Source organism: Lemur catta, chromosome 23, assembly GCF_020740605.2.
Source record: "Lemur catta isolate mLemCat1 chromosome 23, mLemCat1.pri, whole genome shotgun sequence".
Lineage (NCBI taxonomy): Eukaryota > Metazoa > Chordata > Mammalia > Primates > Lemuridae > Lemur > Lemur catta.
The window spans coordinates 6,700,983-6,716,464 of NC_059150.1; the positions used below are offsets into that span (position 1 = coordinate 6,700,983).

Here is a 15,482-nt window from a genome sequence, read left to right on the forward strand (position 1 = left end):
GTGCATTTAAGATGTGGACTTCTTCAAAGAATCCACAGCAGTGCATTTGCTCAAGGAGGACCCCTTGGTGTCTGCAGCAGTGGGTGAAGGCTCTTGTAGAACAGAGGGGAATGGGTAGAGCTGGGCTGTGGACTAAGAGCCCGAATGTAGCCATGGCCACTTGCCAACGATGTGACCTCAGGCTCACTCCCCTCTCTGAGCCTCTGTTGCTGGTTATAAAAGGAGGGTGATTATAGCTGTCTCATAGGATTGCTGCATGAATTAGTAAGGTGGCGGGTGTGCCCGGAGCTCAGCACCGTGGCTGTCACTGAGTGAGCATCCACTGGCTATTAGGTATTGACGTTCTTACTGACTATTTTACAGATTCAGAAACTGAAATCTGGGGAGAGGAAAGCAAATGACCCCCAAGCAGCCAAATCTGCCTGGGGGACATTTGGGCATAGAGCCCAGGAGTCCTGACCAGCTGCCTTGCCTCCTGCAGATCTCCAGGAAAGTCCTGCTGGTGGCACCACTTGGAGACGAGGCGCCCAGGGTGGTTCCTGAAAGTGGCTGAGCCCCACTTATGAGCAAGAAGCTCACCATGCTGACGGAGTGAGTGGGCTCGAGGAGAGCCAGACAGGGCTGCAGGCAGCCTGCCTGGGGCAGCTGGCTTCCAAGCATGCAGACCACCCTCCCCAGCTGCCCAGAGAGGCATAGGGACCTGCTCTGGGACACACAGCAGTGCCAGATGTCAGCCTGTGGCTGGGGCAGGGATAGGTTTGCAATTGTATTAACATCTCTGCAATCTCTGACTTTGCCCCTTCTCCTTTCCCGACAGAGACATGAAGCTCTGGCATGGCTTAGTGATCGCAGTGGTATCCGTCTTCCTGCAGGCCTGCCTCCTTGCAGCCACCAACTACCTGCTCAGCAGGCGCATGGGTAACTGGCTCAGCATCTTCTCCCCTCTAGTCACCCTCAGAGACCGCCTTCCTCTACCCAGACACAAGCTGCTGCAATGCTTATGAGCAAGGGCTCGTTTAACCTGGGCCTGATTAATTTTCTTCATCACTGACAAACAGCTAAAAATTAAGATGTGGCTTTGAATTGCAGCAGAAGGAAATATGGCTGGACTTAGAGATTAAACTAGAGATGGGTTTAAATTCTTGAACTGATTTATAACAGCAGGTAGAAAAGCTCTGTCTTGGGAAGGCATTGCAATTGGGGAAAATAAAATAGCGCTGCTTTGGCTGTGCTAAGACAGGGGCTTGGGCACGATGATGTTTTGAGGGTGTTTCCAGTAAAGGAAGCGTACCTTTCTCCACCCATTCATTCCTTCAACTGATATTTATCGAGCACCTAAGGCACTTTCTGGGCCCAGGCTATACAACAGTAAACAACAGAGAACGAAACAATGATTCCAGCCCTATGGAACTTGCATTCCATGGGACAAGAAATAAGATAAAGAAGGAAAACATAGGTATGTTAAGCTATTAAGTCGGAGAAGGGAAAATATGAAGCCAGGCGAGGAGATACGGCCTGGGGTGGCGGCATCCCTGAGATGCTGACATTTGAGTACAAACTTGCAGGACTGAGTCACATCTGCAAAGTCTGGAAGGAGGCGTGCATTAGGCACACAGCAGAAGGAGCAAAGAGGCTGGGAGGCAGAAGCAGAGGAGAAGGCTGAGAGAAGGGGCTGGGACTTGGCTTTGACCCCTGCAGGGCCGTGCGCAGAGCAGTGCTGAGGTCGGCAGGGATCCATCCTCAGAGCGGTTTCCCTGCTGAGGCCGTAGCGCAGTGTTCAGAAGGCACTAGATTCAAGAGGGGACGTGCCCAACCCAGGCAGCTTCCACTTTTGACCCTTGCCCTCTCCCTGCTAGCCCACCAGAGTGAGCAGATACTGAAAGGGACCAGGGTCCAGGCCCCCAAGCCCGATTCTGCCCACTGTCACCCGCCTGCTGCCAAGGAGATGGAGGCTCGGACAGAGAGAAACCCCCCTGTGGCTGAGCCCCGTTACCGGAGTGAGTAAGGGGATGGGGGAGAACTCATCTGGAAGCTTATTTTGCTCTGTCTGGACACCCAGGGACACCCCCCCCCCAAGCAATCCAAGTCCATCCCAGCCGGCCCGAGCCTCCAGCCCAAGCACCGCTCACACCTGCACCGGCACAGCCTTGCCAGCCCGCTTGCTTCCGAGTCAAGCCTCGTGGATAATTTGTTAGTTTTAGGTGGAGTGGAATGAAGCAGCAGTGCCTGGACTCCTGGGCATGTTCCTGCTGTTTCTGGAGGTTCTCTCTCCCACCATGAGTTCTCTGTTCTATTTCTCCTTCTTTCTCTTTTTGGAGCTCGGTATCTCTCTTCCCCATTCTTCTCTGCATTGCCGGCTCTGCCTTGGTCTTTATCTGACAACGAGAGAATTCTCCCTTCCACTATCTCTGTCCTCTCTTAACACCCTCTGGCTTGCCTTGGAAGAAGAACCCTTTCTGTCTCTCCCCAGATGACAGCGACACATCCTCAGACAGCTCGGACAGCTCCAGCAGCTCACCTCTCGCCCACCAGGTAATGGACAGGCCTAGTGATCTCAGCCTTCCATATGCAGTCCGGCTGGGGTCCCTGCTGCAAAACTCTGAGAACTCAGGCTACCCCAGCTATGGAGGTGGGAACAAGAAGGGAGGGCTTCTTGAGTCATTACAGAATCCTTAGGCCAGGCTTCCACCCACAGTCCCAGATCAGCACAGATCATCAAGACAAAGTGGGTCTGAGCAGATTATGAAAATGAAGGTGCTAAGAGGAAACCCCCCTCTACCTCTACCCCAGTCACTGGGCCAAAATCTGCTCTGAGTCCTGACCTCGCTTGGATTAAGTCTCTGCATCTTATCTTCCTGTCTCCTCCACCTGCTCATCCATAAGCCCATTCCCTGCAGACAGGTGAACAAAGTCATTGGCAGTCTTCCTTATTGCCCTGGACCGCTGTTAGACACAGCTACCTGGACCCAGGTCCTTCCCTACCAAGCCATGGGCAAGCCTCTGCGAGTGAGCGTTCAGTGCTGGGGGGTCTCACCTCCTCCACACATGGTAGGGATTTTGACCCACACATCTCTGCTTTTCTCCTAAGGCCACCAAGGATGTGAATTACACACAAGTGGTCTTTTCGACCCCTGCAGGACTGAAAAATGAGTCTGCCCTGGACTATGAGAACATAAAGGAAGGCACAGATTATGTCAATGTCAATCCAAAAAGCCACATGCCCAATTTCTGGACTTTTGTGAATCCTGCTGCTTCTGAGCCAGTGGAATACACCCAAGTGGCCATGTGAATTCTAGATTTTTTAATGGGGTACAATTCTCTATGCATTCTTACACTTAATTTTTAGGGAAATGCTTTTTATCCCCCTTAAACAAGGGATGGGCAAAAAAAAAAAAAAAAAAAAAAAAAAAAAGGGCTATGCCCCAGCAAAGACTCAGATCAGATGTCAGGAAGAACTTCCAGGTAAAGCAGTGGAGTCCATCAGGAGAGAAAGGAGTGAAGTCTCTCCCCATGGAAAATTTTTAAAAGTTTTAATCAGCTGTAATAGAGTCCTGTTTGGCAGTCTTATGATTAAATGACGTCTCTTTGAGCTCTTTAATTATTGGCAATGAACAACTTCCTTAAAACTTTTAAATAAAATTGCAACCACCAGTTCCTCTCTTTCTCTTGCCTAACCCTGCAGTTGTCCCTTTTTTCAGTGACGTGTTTTGTTGAGTGACACTGCTCTGCCCTCAGAACTTTAAATAGTCCATTTAAAAGGCCCACCATCAATCAACCTTTGAATTTGCTTATCATGAATGCTTTTCTTAAGAGCAAAAGGTGGCAGATAGAACCCCGGTAAATGTCAACCAGCATCACAATCTGTTATTCCAAGAAAAATCTTCCAAAACTCAATCCCATAAAATTCCATATCCATTCCTGGGGTATAACAAAAACCAATTAGGAATACAAGGACACGTTCTTCCCTTGATTAAGAATACTTACCTCAAACAAGCAGATTACATGTTAATCAATTGTAAGATCCTAGACACAGTCCTATGAAGTCAGAAACAAAGTAAGAATGTCCATAAGCCTGCCGCGTCCTTTATTATCTAACATAGTTCTGGACGTTCTAATCAGTGTAATAAAACAGTTAACAAAAATAAGAGCTATAACTTTTGGAAAGGAGGATAAATATGTCATTGTTTGCACATACCCTAGCGCTAGAAAACCACAGAGAATTAACTTAAAATGCTTTAAAATCGATAACACGCAGTAACCAGTGTCTAGAGAAATATATATTTTTCCAACAGCTAATTAAGACATGAAATGAAAACATATGTGTTCACAATAGCTAAATAGACATGCCACCAAAATTGAAACCATGGGCATATGCTTAGACAAAGTCACCCTGGCTTTCAGGTCTGAGAGACCCGAGATTTAGTAACTGCTCCATCTGCTGGCTGGGAGTGGCCCTCCTGGCTCCCGCGCTGGGAGCATGGGCAGGCTTTCCTCTTCCTTTGTTCCTCTTACCCAGGATGATCTAAAGCCATGGTTCTGGTTTGAGTTTCTGGGGCTGGAAAATTTTGCTGGTCTGTTTGTCCCTTCACCTTTTAGCTTCTGTTGTTGGTCCTCTCCTTAGAAAGATTTGCATAATGGACAACAACAGATTCTACTGATTAGAGAGGCAGAACGAATGAGGAATAAACACCAACAATAACAACAATATTGTCCTTGCATAAAAAAATGAAACCCTACTTCTTACTGATCTCTTTCAAAAAGGATAAAAAAGGCCAGGTGGAGTGGCTCACGCCTGCAATCCTAGTACTCTGGGAGGCTGAGGCATGAGGGTGGCTTAAGGTCAGGAGTTTGAGACCAGCTTGAGCAAGAGCAAAACCCCGTCTCTACAAAAAATAGAAAAATTAGCTAGGTATTATGGCACATGCCTATGGTCCCAGCTACTTAGGAGGCTGAGGTAGGAGGATCACTTGAGCCCAGGAGTTTGACGTTGCTGTGAGCTATGATGACACCACTGTACTCTAGCTGGGCCAACACAGTAAGACTCTGTCTCCAGATAAATAAATAAATAAAAGAGTAGAGTTGAAAATGTGACTTCACCAAATGACTTACAGAGTTTTTGAACTTCAGTGACTCTTCAGATGCCCTGATACGTATGGAGGAATGCTAATTTCATTTCCTAAGGAGTTTGAGCCAATAAGCCGATGACTAGGGGCAGCTAACAATTTAATCCTTAAAGTCATTGCAAGCCATATTGCCAGAAAGAAAATGGCCTTTTGTTTGTGATATTTCTGTGAGCTTAGAGGGTCAACTGTCTAAATCTGTACGAATAGTCACCTGTGTGAGTAATCCGCCTTTGAGGAACATAGTGTCCAGTTCAGTGAAGTCACATTCTCCCATGTTAGATGTCATTGGCACCTCCAGGGAACAGTCATGCTGCTCCAGCCGGGGTTCCTGCATAGGTGAGGACCGGATAAAAATCTCTCCAAAATTATCTGATAATAAAATACAAAGACACTGATTTGCTATTGGCGACCAGTAGATGGTTGGTTACATGCCAACTATGAACTGAGAATATAAATCTCAGGAGACCACAGTAAATGTGACCTGTTTCCAGTGAATTCTTATTCTCAAGGTGCAAGCATCCCAATACTCGCCATGGGAACTGCAGCAAAATTCCATGAGTATCTTATTAGCCAACCAGACCTACTAGGGTGAGGAGGTATTTTATGCTCACTGTCAGTGGGTTTGTTTGCTCCTGGGATCAGGACATATTGGCTGGGCGCAGAGGGGCTCTTAAGAGGCCTCCTAACTCATGCCCTCAGCCTCTAAAGCAGAACACAGTAAAGGAACTCCAGCTTATGTGGTTTTCTGAGGTCCCGCTAGCTCCCTTAAACACTCACCCCCGTGTCTCACTGCCTTGCAGGCAGGAATTCCTATGCTCAGTCCCTCACCCTGCAGTGGATACCTCTTGTTCTTTGCCCTTGCCAAATACATCCTCCATGAGCTTAGAGAGAAGGAAGCGTATGTCCAGGTATCTCAGCGGGGCTGGGTCAAATGACAGGCCAAGGCTCTTCAGAACTTTAGGAGACAGTTCACTATGGTGTTCAGGCTGAGAGGCTGGGTGACTTTTCCAGCCTGCCTCTGTGGGTCATAACTGCTTCGTACCTCCAGGACAAGTGAAGCATGTGCACTGGATCTCAGCAACATTTGGCTGGAGAAGGGGCCTCGTTCGGATTCTCAGGAAGGAGCTGCCCAGCCCAGCGCCCAGCCCAGGCTCACTTTCAGCTCCACACTGCCACCTTGTGGCTCCAGGGCAAACCCCAAGACACTCTGCTTTTCCCACTAAGCCCGGGCAGGGGCTCCTAGGAGGTCACCTTGTTCGCCCCTTCACCCCGTGGCTCAAGAAGATCACATTTTAATTTTATCTTGCACATCCCATTATCACTGTCCCTAGAAAAAGAAGATGCCCAGAAATGTCTTGGATATTAAAGACTTTCATTGGTCCATTTCAACTATGTCTCTGGGTTCCTGACCCAGGAGTGAACTGCTACAGCCTGGGCTGAATGCATGGCTCCTGGAGAGATAAAAGACCTATTTACCTACAACACACACACATGGTCATCTAGGAAATTACTGGCCTATATCAGACAACATGAAAAGCCATTCTGAGAAATCCCCCACTAATTACCCCCTCCTGCCATCCTCTCTGCCCTGCCTGCCACTCGCAGGACAAGGCCCCAGGTTCTACCTGGCCCTGCAGTGTCTTTCGGCCTTGGAGGAGGATTCAGCTTCATAGGACCAAGGACAAAAGTGGACAGTATGGCCACAATGGGATCCACAGTCACCAAAATTGAGTCAAGGGGTATAAACATCATTGTCAGGAAAATCCAACAATTCTTCTACAGCTGTTTCTCTACTGTAACACCGTTTCCAGTCTTGCAAAGTCATGAGAGGTTAGATCCTGGAAAGACCTTAGGGATCATCTCACCTGTTCTACAGGTGAGGAGACTGAGGCCAGGAGAGGGGTGGTGACTTGCCCACGGTCATACGGATACCCGAATGCAGAGCTGAGATTCAAATCCCGGGCGCCTGGCTCGACCACAGCATCCACACAATTCATGGAAACTCTGAAGAGCCTCAAGGACGTCCAGAGCCACAATCATGTCACCCTTTCTCCAAGGATGTCTCCTCTGGGCAGCCCCAGAACAGTCTGGGTCCCTTGGAGGGTGGGCAACCTGTCCCTGCTGCCTCTGAGGCTTATTCCTGCTCTTAATTTTATTATGAGCATTTTCATCTCTTCTTTCTTCCCACCCTCACCCCCAGTGGGCCATACCACTGAGGACTTACAAGACTTCCCCGTCACCCAGCCTGTAATGGGGGCGGTATGGGGAGCAGAGGAACTGGCCACTGCAGAGCTCCCACTGGGTACCAGGTGCCGCCCAGCTCCCTCAGGAGCCAGGTGGGCACAGCATGGGAAGCCCCACACGCCCATCCACTTTCGTCATGAAACAATCCTCTCTCTACAAGAAAAAGAAAAAAATCCAGGATCCAAATGGGGGTCCTCCTCAGAGTTTTTCATTTCCCCTTTCCTGGTCAGGCTAGTCAGGTTAGGAAGGGGACAGGCAGCCAGGGCACGGGGCCAGCCTGTGAGTTCCTGACACCCGGGGACCCCAGGCAGCTCCCTCCTAGGCCTGCCCAGACCTGGGGCACCACATCCTCCCCCCGAAGTATTCACAAACACCCTGTGAGTGTGGCGGGACCAGGGAGGTGGGCAGTTTGACTGTCCCCGACTCCCAGCATTGAGACTGGGAGCCAGTGAGGGCAGCCCTCACACTAGGGGCTGTGACATCGGACAAGGGCAGCCATTCTGGCCTCTTCACTCTGCCGCCGACTGGACTCCCCCAACTCCAACGCTGGCCCTCCCCGCTCTACGCCCAGTGCCTGGGGTGGGCAGAGACCTGCCACTAGTCCTGGGGGCACTGCCAAACTCCGCGGAGTCTTCCCTAAAAGATGCTGGTCTCGGTGGTGGCTTCTCCATCCACTGGCTCTAAGTCCCTCAGTGACTCTGTGGGCCTGGGCGTCCCACTGAGGCTGAGGTTCAGGGTGGGTGGGCAGCTGGAGCGGGTCAGCAGCGTGGCGCGGCGGCTCGACAGGCTGCCGTTGGAGAGCTGCTGGCGCATCCGTGGCCCGGGACCCCCGCAGCAGGCAAGATGACGCAGGGGGCGCGGCAACAGGTGGTTGTTGAAGCCCATGTAGATCCAGGGGTTGCAGCAGCTGCTGAGGTTGCCCAAAAGCATGGAGATGGTGAAGGCCACGTCGGTGGAATCTACCAAGAGAGAAGCACGAGGAGCCTTAGAATGACAGCTCAAAGGGCCCCAGGAGGGATCCCAAGCCTCCCTGGACAGACAAGGAAACTGAGTCCCAGGGAGGAGAAGGGAGTCACTTGGGGTTCTATAATTAGAGATGAGCACAGCTAGGACTTGAACCTGGGACTCCGGACTCCACAGTCTTCCTCCACTGATTATTTTTGGTTTTTGTTTGGTAACTACAGGTGAGGGTAGGGACTGAGGTTTGCTTCCAGTTGAATTGAGAAGGGTGATCACTGCCAGGGGTAGGACAAGCCTACATTGGAGAAACTGTCTTAGTTCCAAAATGTGGACCTTGAATCCCCTAATGGATGTATGCCTGGGATGATACAACTTCCATAAAACACGTAGGGAAATTAATCAAGTTCAGGCCTCTTCCACGCCTGTCCCCACTTATGTCATAGATCGTGGATTCACATCACCTTCTGGATTCTGTCTTCTGCCAGCCCTTGGGGAAGTCCCACTCACTCGGACAGTCACTCATTGAGTGTGTGGGCACTGGCTCTGCCAGGCCCTGTGCAGGGGACCTGGCAAGGCAATCAGTGGAGCCGACTGCCCCACGGGTACCTAGGCCATCATCACCAACTGCAGCAGAGGGGCAGCTTCTAGGAACAAGCCACTCGAGCACCCCACTGCAGAGCAGCACTTGCTCTGTGTTCTCAGATTATACTCAGGGAAAAACTCATTTCTCTCTTGAGCAGTCAAAATGGGAGCATGCAAAGACTCTGATAAGATTCCTTCCAGACACGAGATTCTCTCTAAAGACTAAATGAAACTCCTCATGCCAACAGGAAAGCTGCTGGGTGGGCCCTGGCCTCCTGCTGACCCACCATGGTTACAGCTGTGGCGGAGGTGGCGTGCTCAGTTACCTTGCTTTTCAGTGGATGTTGCAGAATCACTGAAAGCAATGTCAGAGCTGGAAGGAAACTTAGGGGTAAACTTTCCAATTTTTATGGCACAGTTAATAAGAACTGCCCCTTGAACCTAGGTCTTCCAGCTCTAAGGCAGAGATCCTGCACCCCACTGTAGCTCCAATCAGGAACTCAAAGGCAAATCTCAAGTGCCTACTCTGCAAGGCACCATGAAAGCTTCAGAAACACTGATTCCTTCTACATGTGTTTCATGGGTGTGTTCACAGGTGTGGCCACTCATGGCCCAAGAAAAGGGAAGACACAGGATAAGAGCATTTGATAGAAGATATGGGTCATAGGCAAGGAAGCTGGAGGCATCTGGGCTGGGATGGACAGGTCTAGGGCACAGACATGAGGGTGAAGGGGGGGAGCACCTGAAGGGGAGGGGGACCACCCTCAACGACAAGCTCAGCCTCCTTCAGTTTTGCCTGGGTTCTGGTCCGCTTCCTAGTTAACATATAACCATGAGCTACAAAAGACTCTGAAAGTCACTTTGGCTAGGGGGATGCTATTCATCCTGTCCGTTCCATCAGTGGAGTGCCCAGGTTACGCCAGGAGCAAAGAAGTTCCACAAGTTCCTCCACTTAGGAAGCGTCTGTTTGCTTGGTCCAGCTGAGCCAGGCCCAGCACAGGGGCTGGAGATGTGCCACAGGGGAAGTACCAGAGTCAGCAGAGGCCCCGCTTCCCAGCACGCGAGATCCACCGCACCCGGTCCGGGCGGCAGCCACTGCCTCCTGGCAGACACTCGGCTGACAGCCAGGGGCAGGGGCAGGGGCAAGGAGCCCGGCAGGCTCTGACCACAGACTCGGGGCCTGGGGCCGGGGCCAGCATGCTGCGGAGGGGACTGGAAAGTAAATTTAAGATAATGAATCTCAGCCCGAAGGGCTTTCACTTTTCTGAGAGGGCACATAGCCTGCAAGGTAACACCTGTTCCTGCTCACCTTGCTCAGAAGGCTTTTGGTAAGTGGCCTATGCTTACACTCACTCCACACAGGTGACGGGTGAGGTGTGGAGGGACAGGCTTGTGATAACGGTGGACACCACAGGCAAGCAAGAAGGTCTGCACCGGCCAAGTGGCAGGATCCTCATCTTTTCATAGGCCCCCCAATAAAGGTGCAAAAGAGCATCTCATCCCCGGTGCCACTGGCTAACGCCCCCACGCCCCATTCCTGCTTAGGGGCAGGAGCAGGTATCTTTGAACACCACTCTCCCTCACTTAGCCTACCCAGACACAGCCCCTGCCTTCCAGAACAAGCTCACCTCCAGATGGCAGGACCATCAGGCACTGTCTAAAGCTCAGGAGGCCAGAAAAAGACGAGAGCAAGGGCTCCCATATGCCAGCTGGAACCCAGTCCTCTTGGAGGGCCCCATTTTGTTTTACCACGTAGGAGGAAAGCCTCCCTCTGTTTAGAACCACTTCCAGATCCAGGGTTAGGAGTGGGGTTGGGGAAAAAGACACGAAGACAGACAGCCTGGGTTCTACTCTCTACTTTGTGACTCCCTAGCTGTGTGGCCTGGGGCAAGCCATGGCTCCACTCTGAGCCTCTGTTTCCTCATTAGCAAAATGAAGGGGTTGAACTGGAAATCTCAGGGCTGTCATGTGCCAATCCTAATTAACTGGAAGTTGCTGTTGAGAAGGAGCTTCCAGTCATGTCCAGGTGCAAGAGGGAAGAGAGAAGGGAGGCCACGGATTGCCTCCTGGACCGGCTCACTCAGAAATCCCTTTCAGCTCTCTCATTCCATGATTCTAAAGCCCATCCAGCACACTGGCAGTTGGTTGACCAAATCTGCCAATAGTCATATTTCACCAGTGCCACGTAGTATTTTAAGATTGTTAAATTAGTTACCAATATTTAAAAATCAGGAAATTTCACATAAAAGAAACTCAAGTGGCGTTGGTAGGCCGGATGGGAGCTGTAGCTGCCCCTTTGCACGTGGAACAGGCACCGGCTTTCTTCACTGCTTCACTGGATTGTCACCTGCCTGGCCCTGGGGGGCACCGTGACCTGCCCTAACCCTCCTGCCTCCCTTCCTGCTCTTTCCCACCTCACTGCCCCACTCGGGCCCCACACTTGCCTTCATCGGGGGCGTTCTCGTCCCACACAGACCACATCTGGACACTGAAGAAGGGTGCCCAGCAAGCGACATAGGCCAGCACGATGACAAAGGTCATCTTCACTGTTCTGATCTTGGCCCGCGAGATGGTGCTGGTGCTGCTAACCCGGGACGGCAGCCCCCGAGGGGTCGCCCCTGGGGCAGAAGGTGAGGGCCTGTCGCAAGTCCTCCAGCCCCCTCCTTCCACCCGCCAGGCCTTTGTCTTGACTTTCAGGTTTTTACAGATCTCGTGGCAGATGAGGCTGTAGCAGGCCGTGAGCATGGCCACAGGCAGGACAAAGATGGCCAGGGTGGTCCAGGTGAGGTAGGCGCGCAGCCCCCAGGGAAAGCGGAAGTCTGCCCAGCAGTCCAGCACCCCCGAGCCCTGGATCACCTCCCGCAAAGAGAAAATGAAGATTTGAGGGAGGCTGAGGATGGCGGCCAGCAGCCAGGGAGCAGCGATGAGGGGGTAGGTGGACTGGCTGGGCTGCTGGAGGCTGCGCAGCGGGTGACAGACAGCCAGGTAGCGGTCCAGCGTCATGGCCAGCAGCATGTAGGTGGAGGCGAACATGCTGAGCACCTGCAGGTACTTGACGGCTCGGCAGAGGAGGTCAGGGCCCTGGAAGCGGTAGGTGATGTCCCACAGCAGCTGGGGCAGCACCTGGAAGAGCGCCACCGCCAGGTCGGTCAAGGCGAGGTGCAGCACGAACAGGTGCATGCGGGAGCGCTTGCGGCCCAGCCGGCCCAAGGTCAGCAGCACAGCCAGGTTGCCGCCCGTGGCCAGCACCAGGACGGTGGCCAGGACTCCGATCTCCACCTTGGCCAGCTCCTCATCCCGGCCCAGCCAGGGTGTTGTGGCATTGTGGGCAGAGAGGGTGCCCTGGGGGGTGGGGCTGGCAGCCCAAGGAAGCTCGGAATCCATGGTCCAGGTTTGCCGAGAGGGAAGAAGAGGAGGGAGAAGGATGGATGGAGGGTGCGGGTGCCAGCGGACAGGTTTGATGGATACAACTGAGTCGCAAGGGGAAGGTTTAAGGCGAAGAGAAAGGAGAAAGGTGGGAATGATGGAGAAGGCTTGAAAACAGGTGGAAATAGTTCAGAGGACAGGGTTGGAGAATGAGATAAAGAAAATGCAGCTGAGATCACCGAGCCCAGTGCAGGGAAGGGGACGCAGGAGAGAAGAGAAGGAGGGGCAGGGAGACAGGGTGTCAGAATGGGAAGAAGGGCTGAGGCTCTGCCGAATGAGGCTTCTGGAAGGGAAAGACGGCTGGGGGAGCTGCCACCGCTCCCAAATCCACCCCAAGTTCACTTTCTCCAAGCTTTTCTGGTAGCGGAGAGCAGATGCCCTTAAGCCTGAGGTCCGGGGCCATCGGCGTCGCCCTCAGGGCTGGAAGCCCCAGCCAAGTCCCCAGCTCCGGCGCGGGCAGCCGCGGGCGGCGGGCGCGCAGCGGGTTTTATGCGCTTCCAGCCGAGCCCAGCGCGGGGGCTGGCCAGTGGCTCTTGCAAAGGAGGGCGGAGTGAGAGTCACAGGCACCCACGGGGAGGAGGACCGAGAGGCTGGCTGGGGGAGGGAGGGCAGAGGAGGGAGGCAGGACAGAGGGGGCGGTGGACCAGGGACACGGAGCCAGAGAAGAGGGCGACGCCAGCAAGCGCTCACCAGCCGGCAGGACCCGCAGACAGACAAACTCCTCTACGCTGTCACCCTGGAACCTCGACTACCTCTCCAGACAGGTGCACACCGCGGAGGAGGGGGAGGCGGTCACTCTTCCCACCCACGCAGGGACACGACAGCTGGCGGCGCGGCGGCGCGCGCCCCTGCCCCGGGCTCCCCATTAGCCAACCAGGCATCCAAAATCTTCAGGGGTGGCCGAGTGGACGAGGGACTCCGGTGAGGGACTTGGAGCCACAGGGGAAGGAAGGAAGGAAAAGTGCGAACGTTTGCGGAGAGGGGGGAATGGGGGAGGTGGGGAGTGGACGGAGCCAGACCTGGGAACTCTGGCGCACTGGATGGGAGGAGACGACAGGAGAAATTCCCAGAATTTGCATCTGCAAAGGAAGTCTTAATTACTGGCCTTATCTGCACGCTTTTCGTTGATTAAGTGCTTCTGATATTGCAAACGCAGTTAACCACCCTGAGAGGTGGAAAACAGGGGTCCAGAGAAGTGATGGGACTTGCTCTAGATTAGAAAACTCGTAAACAGCAGAGGCGGGTCTAGAACCAGCCCAGTGTGCTTTTCTAATAGCATAGCGGCCCCGTTTATATTAGGTGTGATCAGCTGGACTCACATCCGCTGTGTCAAAGGCACCGGTGACTGAAAATGAAAATGAAACACCATCCGGCCCAGAGAAAGCTTACAGCTCAGTAGAGAAGGTATCCTATGGTATTGGTTGTGAAATTCACCTTAACTTCGGCACATGCACAAGGTGGATTTCTGGGACCCTCCGTGGGGCAGATTAGAAGTTCCTTACGAGAGACAATTGCATGGTCCATAGACTCTCAGAGCAGGGTCTGTATTGGCAGGGAAGTCCTCCTGTCTTGCCTTTTCATTAAACCAGACTCGCCTTTACAATGCCAGCCATCCGCACATCTAATTAGCATCACTTCTTAAAGGTTTTACCTCCTCAACAGCCTCCAAATCCATCTCCTTCATTTCATCCTACTTAACATTTCATCCCACTTAACATTTCTCATCTAATAGGTGGTAGCATCCTCCTTTTGTGCTTTGCAACCCAAGCTTCCACCTCCTCAAGGATTTTGTGCTTTATGGGTGATTTTAAAGACTATAATCATAAAGTCTTCCTACCAGATCATTTCCATCTATATGCAAACAAGCTCCTAGTATAGTTCATTTAAAAAAACTTATAAACCTCTTAAGCCATTATACCCCCACCTCCAGCTACTGCAGACCCTTCCACTTCACAGCAAACCTTCTCTTATTCCAAATCATCCATTACTTGATATATTCATTTGAAATTGTCAATAGTTAAACACGTTTTTAAAATATTACATAAATGATATATTATGTGTACCATTCTTGAACTTACTTTTTAAATTCGACATTATTTTTGAGATTCTCCATGCTGATACATAGGCTATATCTAATTCATTCATTTTAATCACTGCACAGTATTCAAGCATGTGAATATAACACATTTTTATTTACTTTATTTATTTAGCGTATTTCCAGCTTTTTTCCTTTCTGTTTTTTTTTATTGCTACAATGAGTGTTCTTATATGTCTCTTTATGTTCATGTGTCAGAATTTCTCTCAGATGTGTATCTAGAAGTATATGTTGGATCTAAGTATCATTGGATCATATAATGTATGAATTTTCCACTACGTCATCCCATATCCTAAATTTTATCTCTAAATTACTTGTTCCAAATTAATTGTTCCACCAGCTGCATGTTAGTTTCCCAATACCCTCACAAACTTTTTATCAGTCTGATAGGCATGAAATAGCATCTCATTTTGCTTTTATATTTCTCTGATTACTAATTATTTTGAGTATCTTTTTTGTTTGTTATTTGGATTTTTTCTTTTGTGAATTGTTCACATCCTCTGCTCAACTATTTATTAGGTTGTTTTTCTTATCAATTTGAAGGATCTCTATGTTCTGATATGACTCTTTCATGTATTAATATGTTGCAATTATCTTCTCTAATCTGTCACTTGTCTTTTAACTTTGTAGGGGGTCAATTGTTACACAGAAAAGTTAAATTAGAATGTAATCTTCTTTCATAATTTCAACTTTTTGTGTCTTGTGTTCCCCACCTTGAAAATAGGTAGGGAACACAAGACACATTTTCTCAACACTTTCTAATGGTTTAACTTTTATTTTTCATAGTTAGGTCTTTAATTCATCTGGAATTTATTTTTGTGTATATGTGAGGTAAAAATCTAACTTTTTTTCTCCACATGACAAAACAATTACTCCATTTATTGAATAGTCCATGATTTCCCAACTATCACCTGCATGATATATCAAGTTTCAAAATTTGTATGAGACTATTTCTGGAATGTCTGGTCTGTTCCATTGATTTATTTTTCTGTCCCTGTCCCAATATTTCACCATTTTAGGTGCTGCAGCTTTATAATAAACTTTAATATATG

At 50.5% G+C, this 15,482-nt stretch overlaps 2 protein-coding genes across 2 annotated transcripts; one reads left to right on the top strand and one right to left on the bottom strand.

Annotated features, from left to right (window-relative positions):
* The first annotated feature begins 231 nt into the window (after positions 1–231).
* On the top strand, positions 232–3,402 carry RHEX (regulator of hemoglobinization and erythroid cell expansion). The gene is made up of 5 exons (XM_045536570.1): positions 232–591; positions 818–918; positions 1,857–1,997; positions 2,471–2,532; positions 3,089–3,402. Exons 1-5 carry the CDS (start codon positions 563–565, stop codon positions 3,287–3,289), a joined length of 534 nt encoding a protein of 177 aa, XP_045392526.1. The 5' UTR covers positions 232–562; the 3' UTR covers positions 3,290–3,402.
* A 4,549-nt stretch (positions 3,403–7,951) lies between these two features.
* On the bottom strand, positions 7,952–12,427 carry AVPR1B (arginine vasopressin receptor 1B). Its single transcript, XM_045536571.1, has 2 exons — positions 11,354–12,427; positions 7,952–8,326 (listed from the first exon to the last, which is right to left on the bottom strand). The coding sequence occupies exons 1-2, from the start codon at positions 12,291–12,293 to the stop codon at positions 8,004–8,006; spliced, it is 1,263 nt and encodes a 420-aa protein (XP_045392527.1). The 5' UTR covers positions 12,294–12,427; the 3' UTR covers positions 7,952–8,003.
* Between the last annotated feature and the right edge of the window lie 3,055 nt (positions 12,428–15,482).

What these genes read in the sequence shown, in the direction of transcription:
- RHEX (XM_045536570.1), top strand. Translation starts at nt 563, where the DNA reads ATGAGCAAGAAGCTCACCATGCTGACGGA. An exon ending in AAGCTCACCATGCTGACGGA is followed by an intron (nt 592 to 817) that starts GTGAGTGGGCTC and finishes CTTTCCCGACAG; the next exon opens with AGACATGAAGCTCTGGCATG. An exon ending in CCTGCTCAGCAGGCGCATGG is followed by an intron (nt 919 to 1,856) that starts GTAACTGGCTCA and finishes TCTCCCTGCTAG; the next exon opens with CCCACCAGAGTGAGCAGATA.
- AVPR1B (XM_045536571.1), bottom strand. Translation starts at nt 12,293, where the DNA reads ATGGATTCCGAGCTTCCTTGGGCTGCCAGCCCCACCCCCCAGGGCACC. An exon ending in CGAGAACGCCCCCGATGAAG is followed by an intron (nt 8,327 to 11,353) that starts GCAAGTGTGGGG and finishes CTCTCTTGGTAG; the next exon opens with ATTCCACCGACGTGGCCTTC.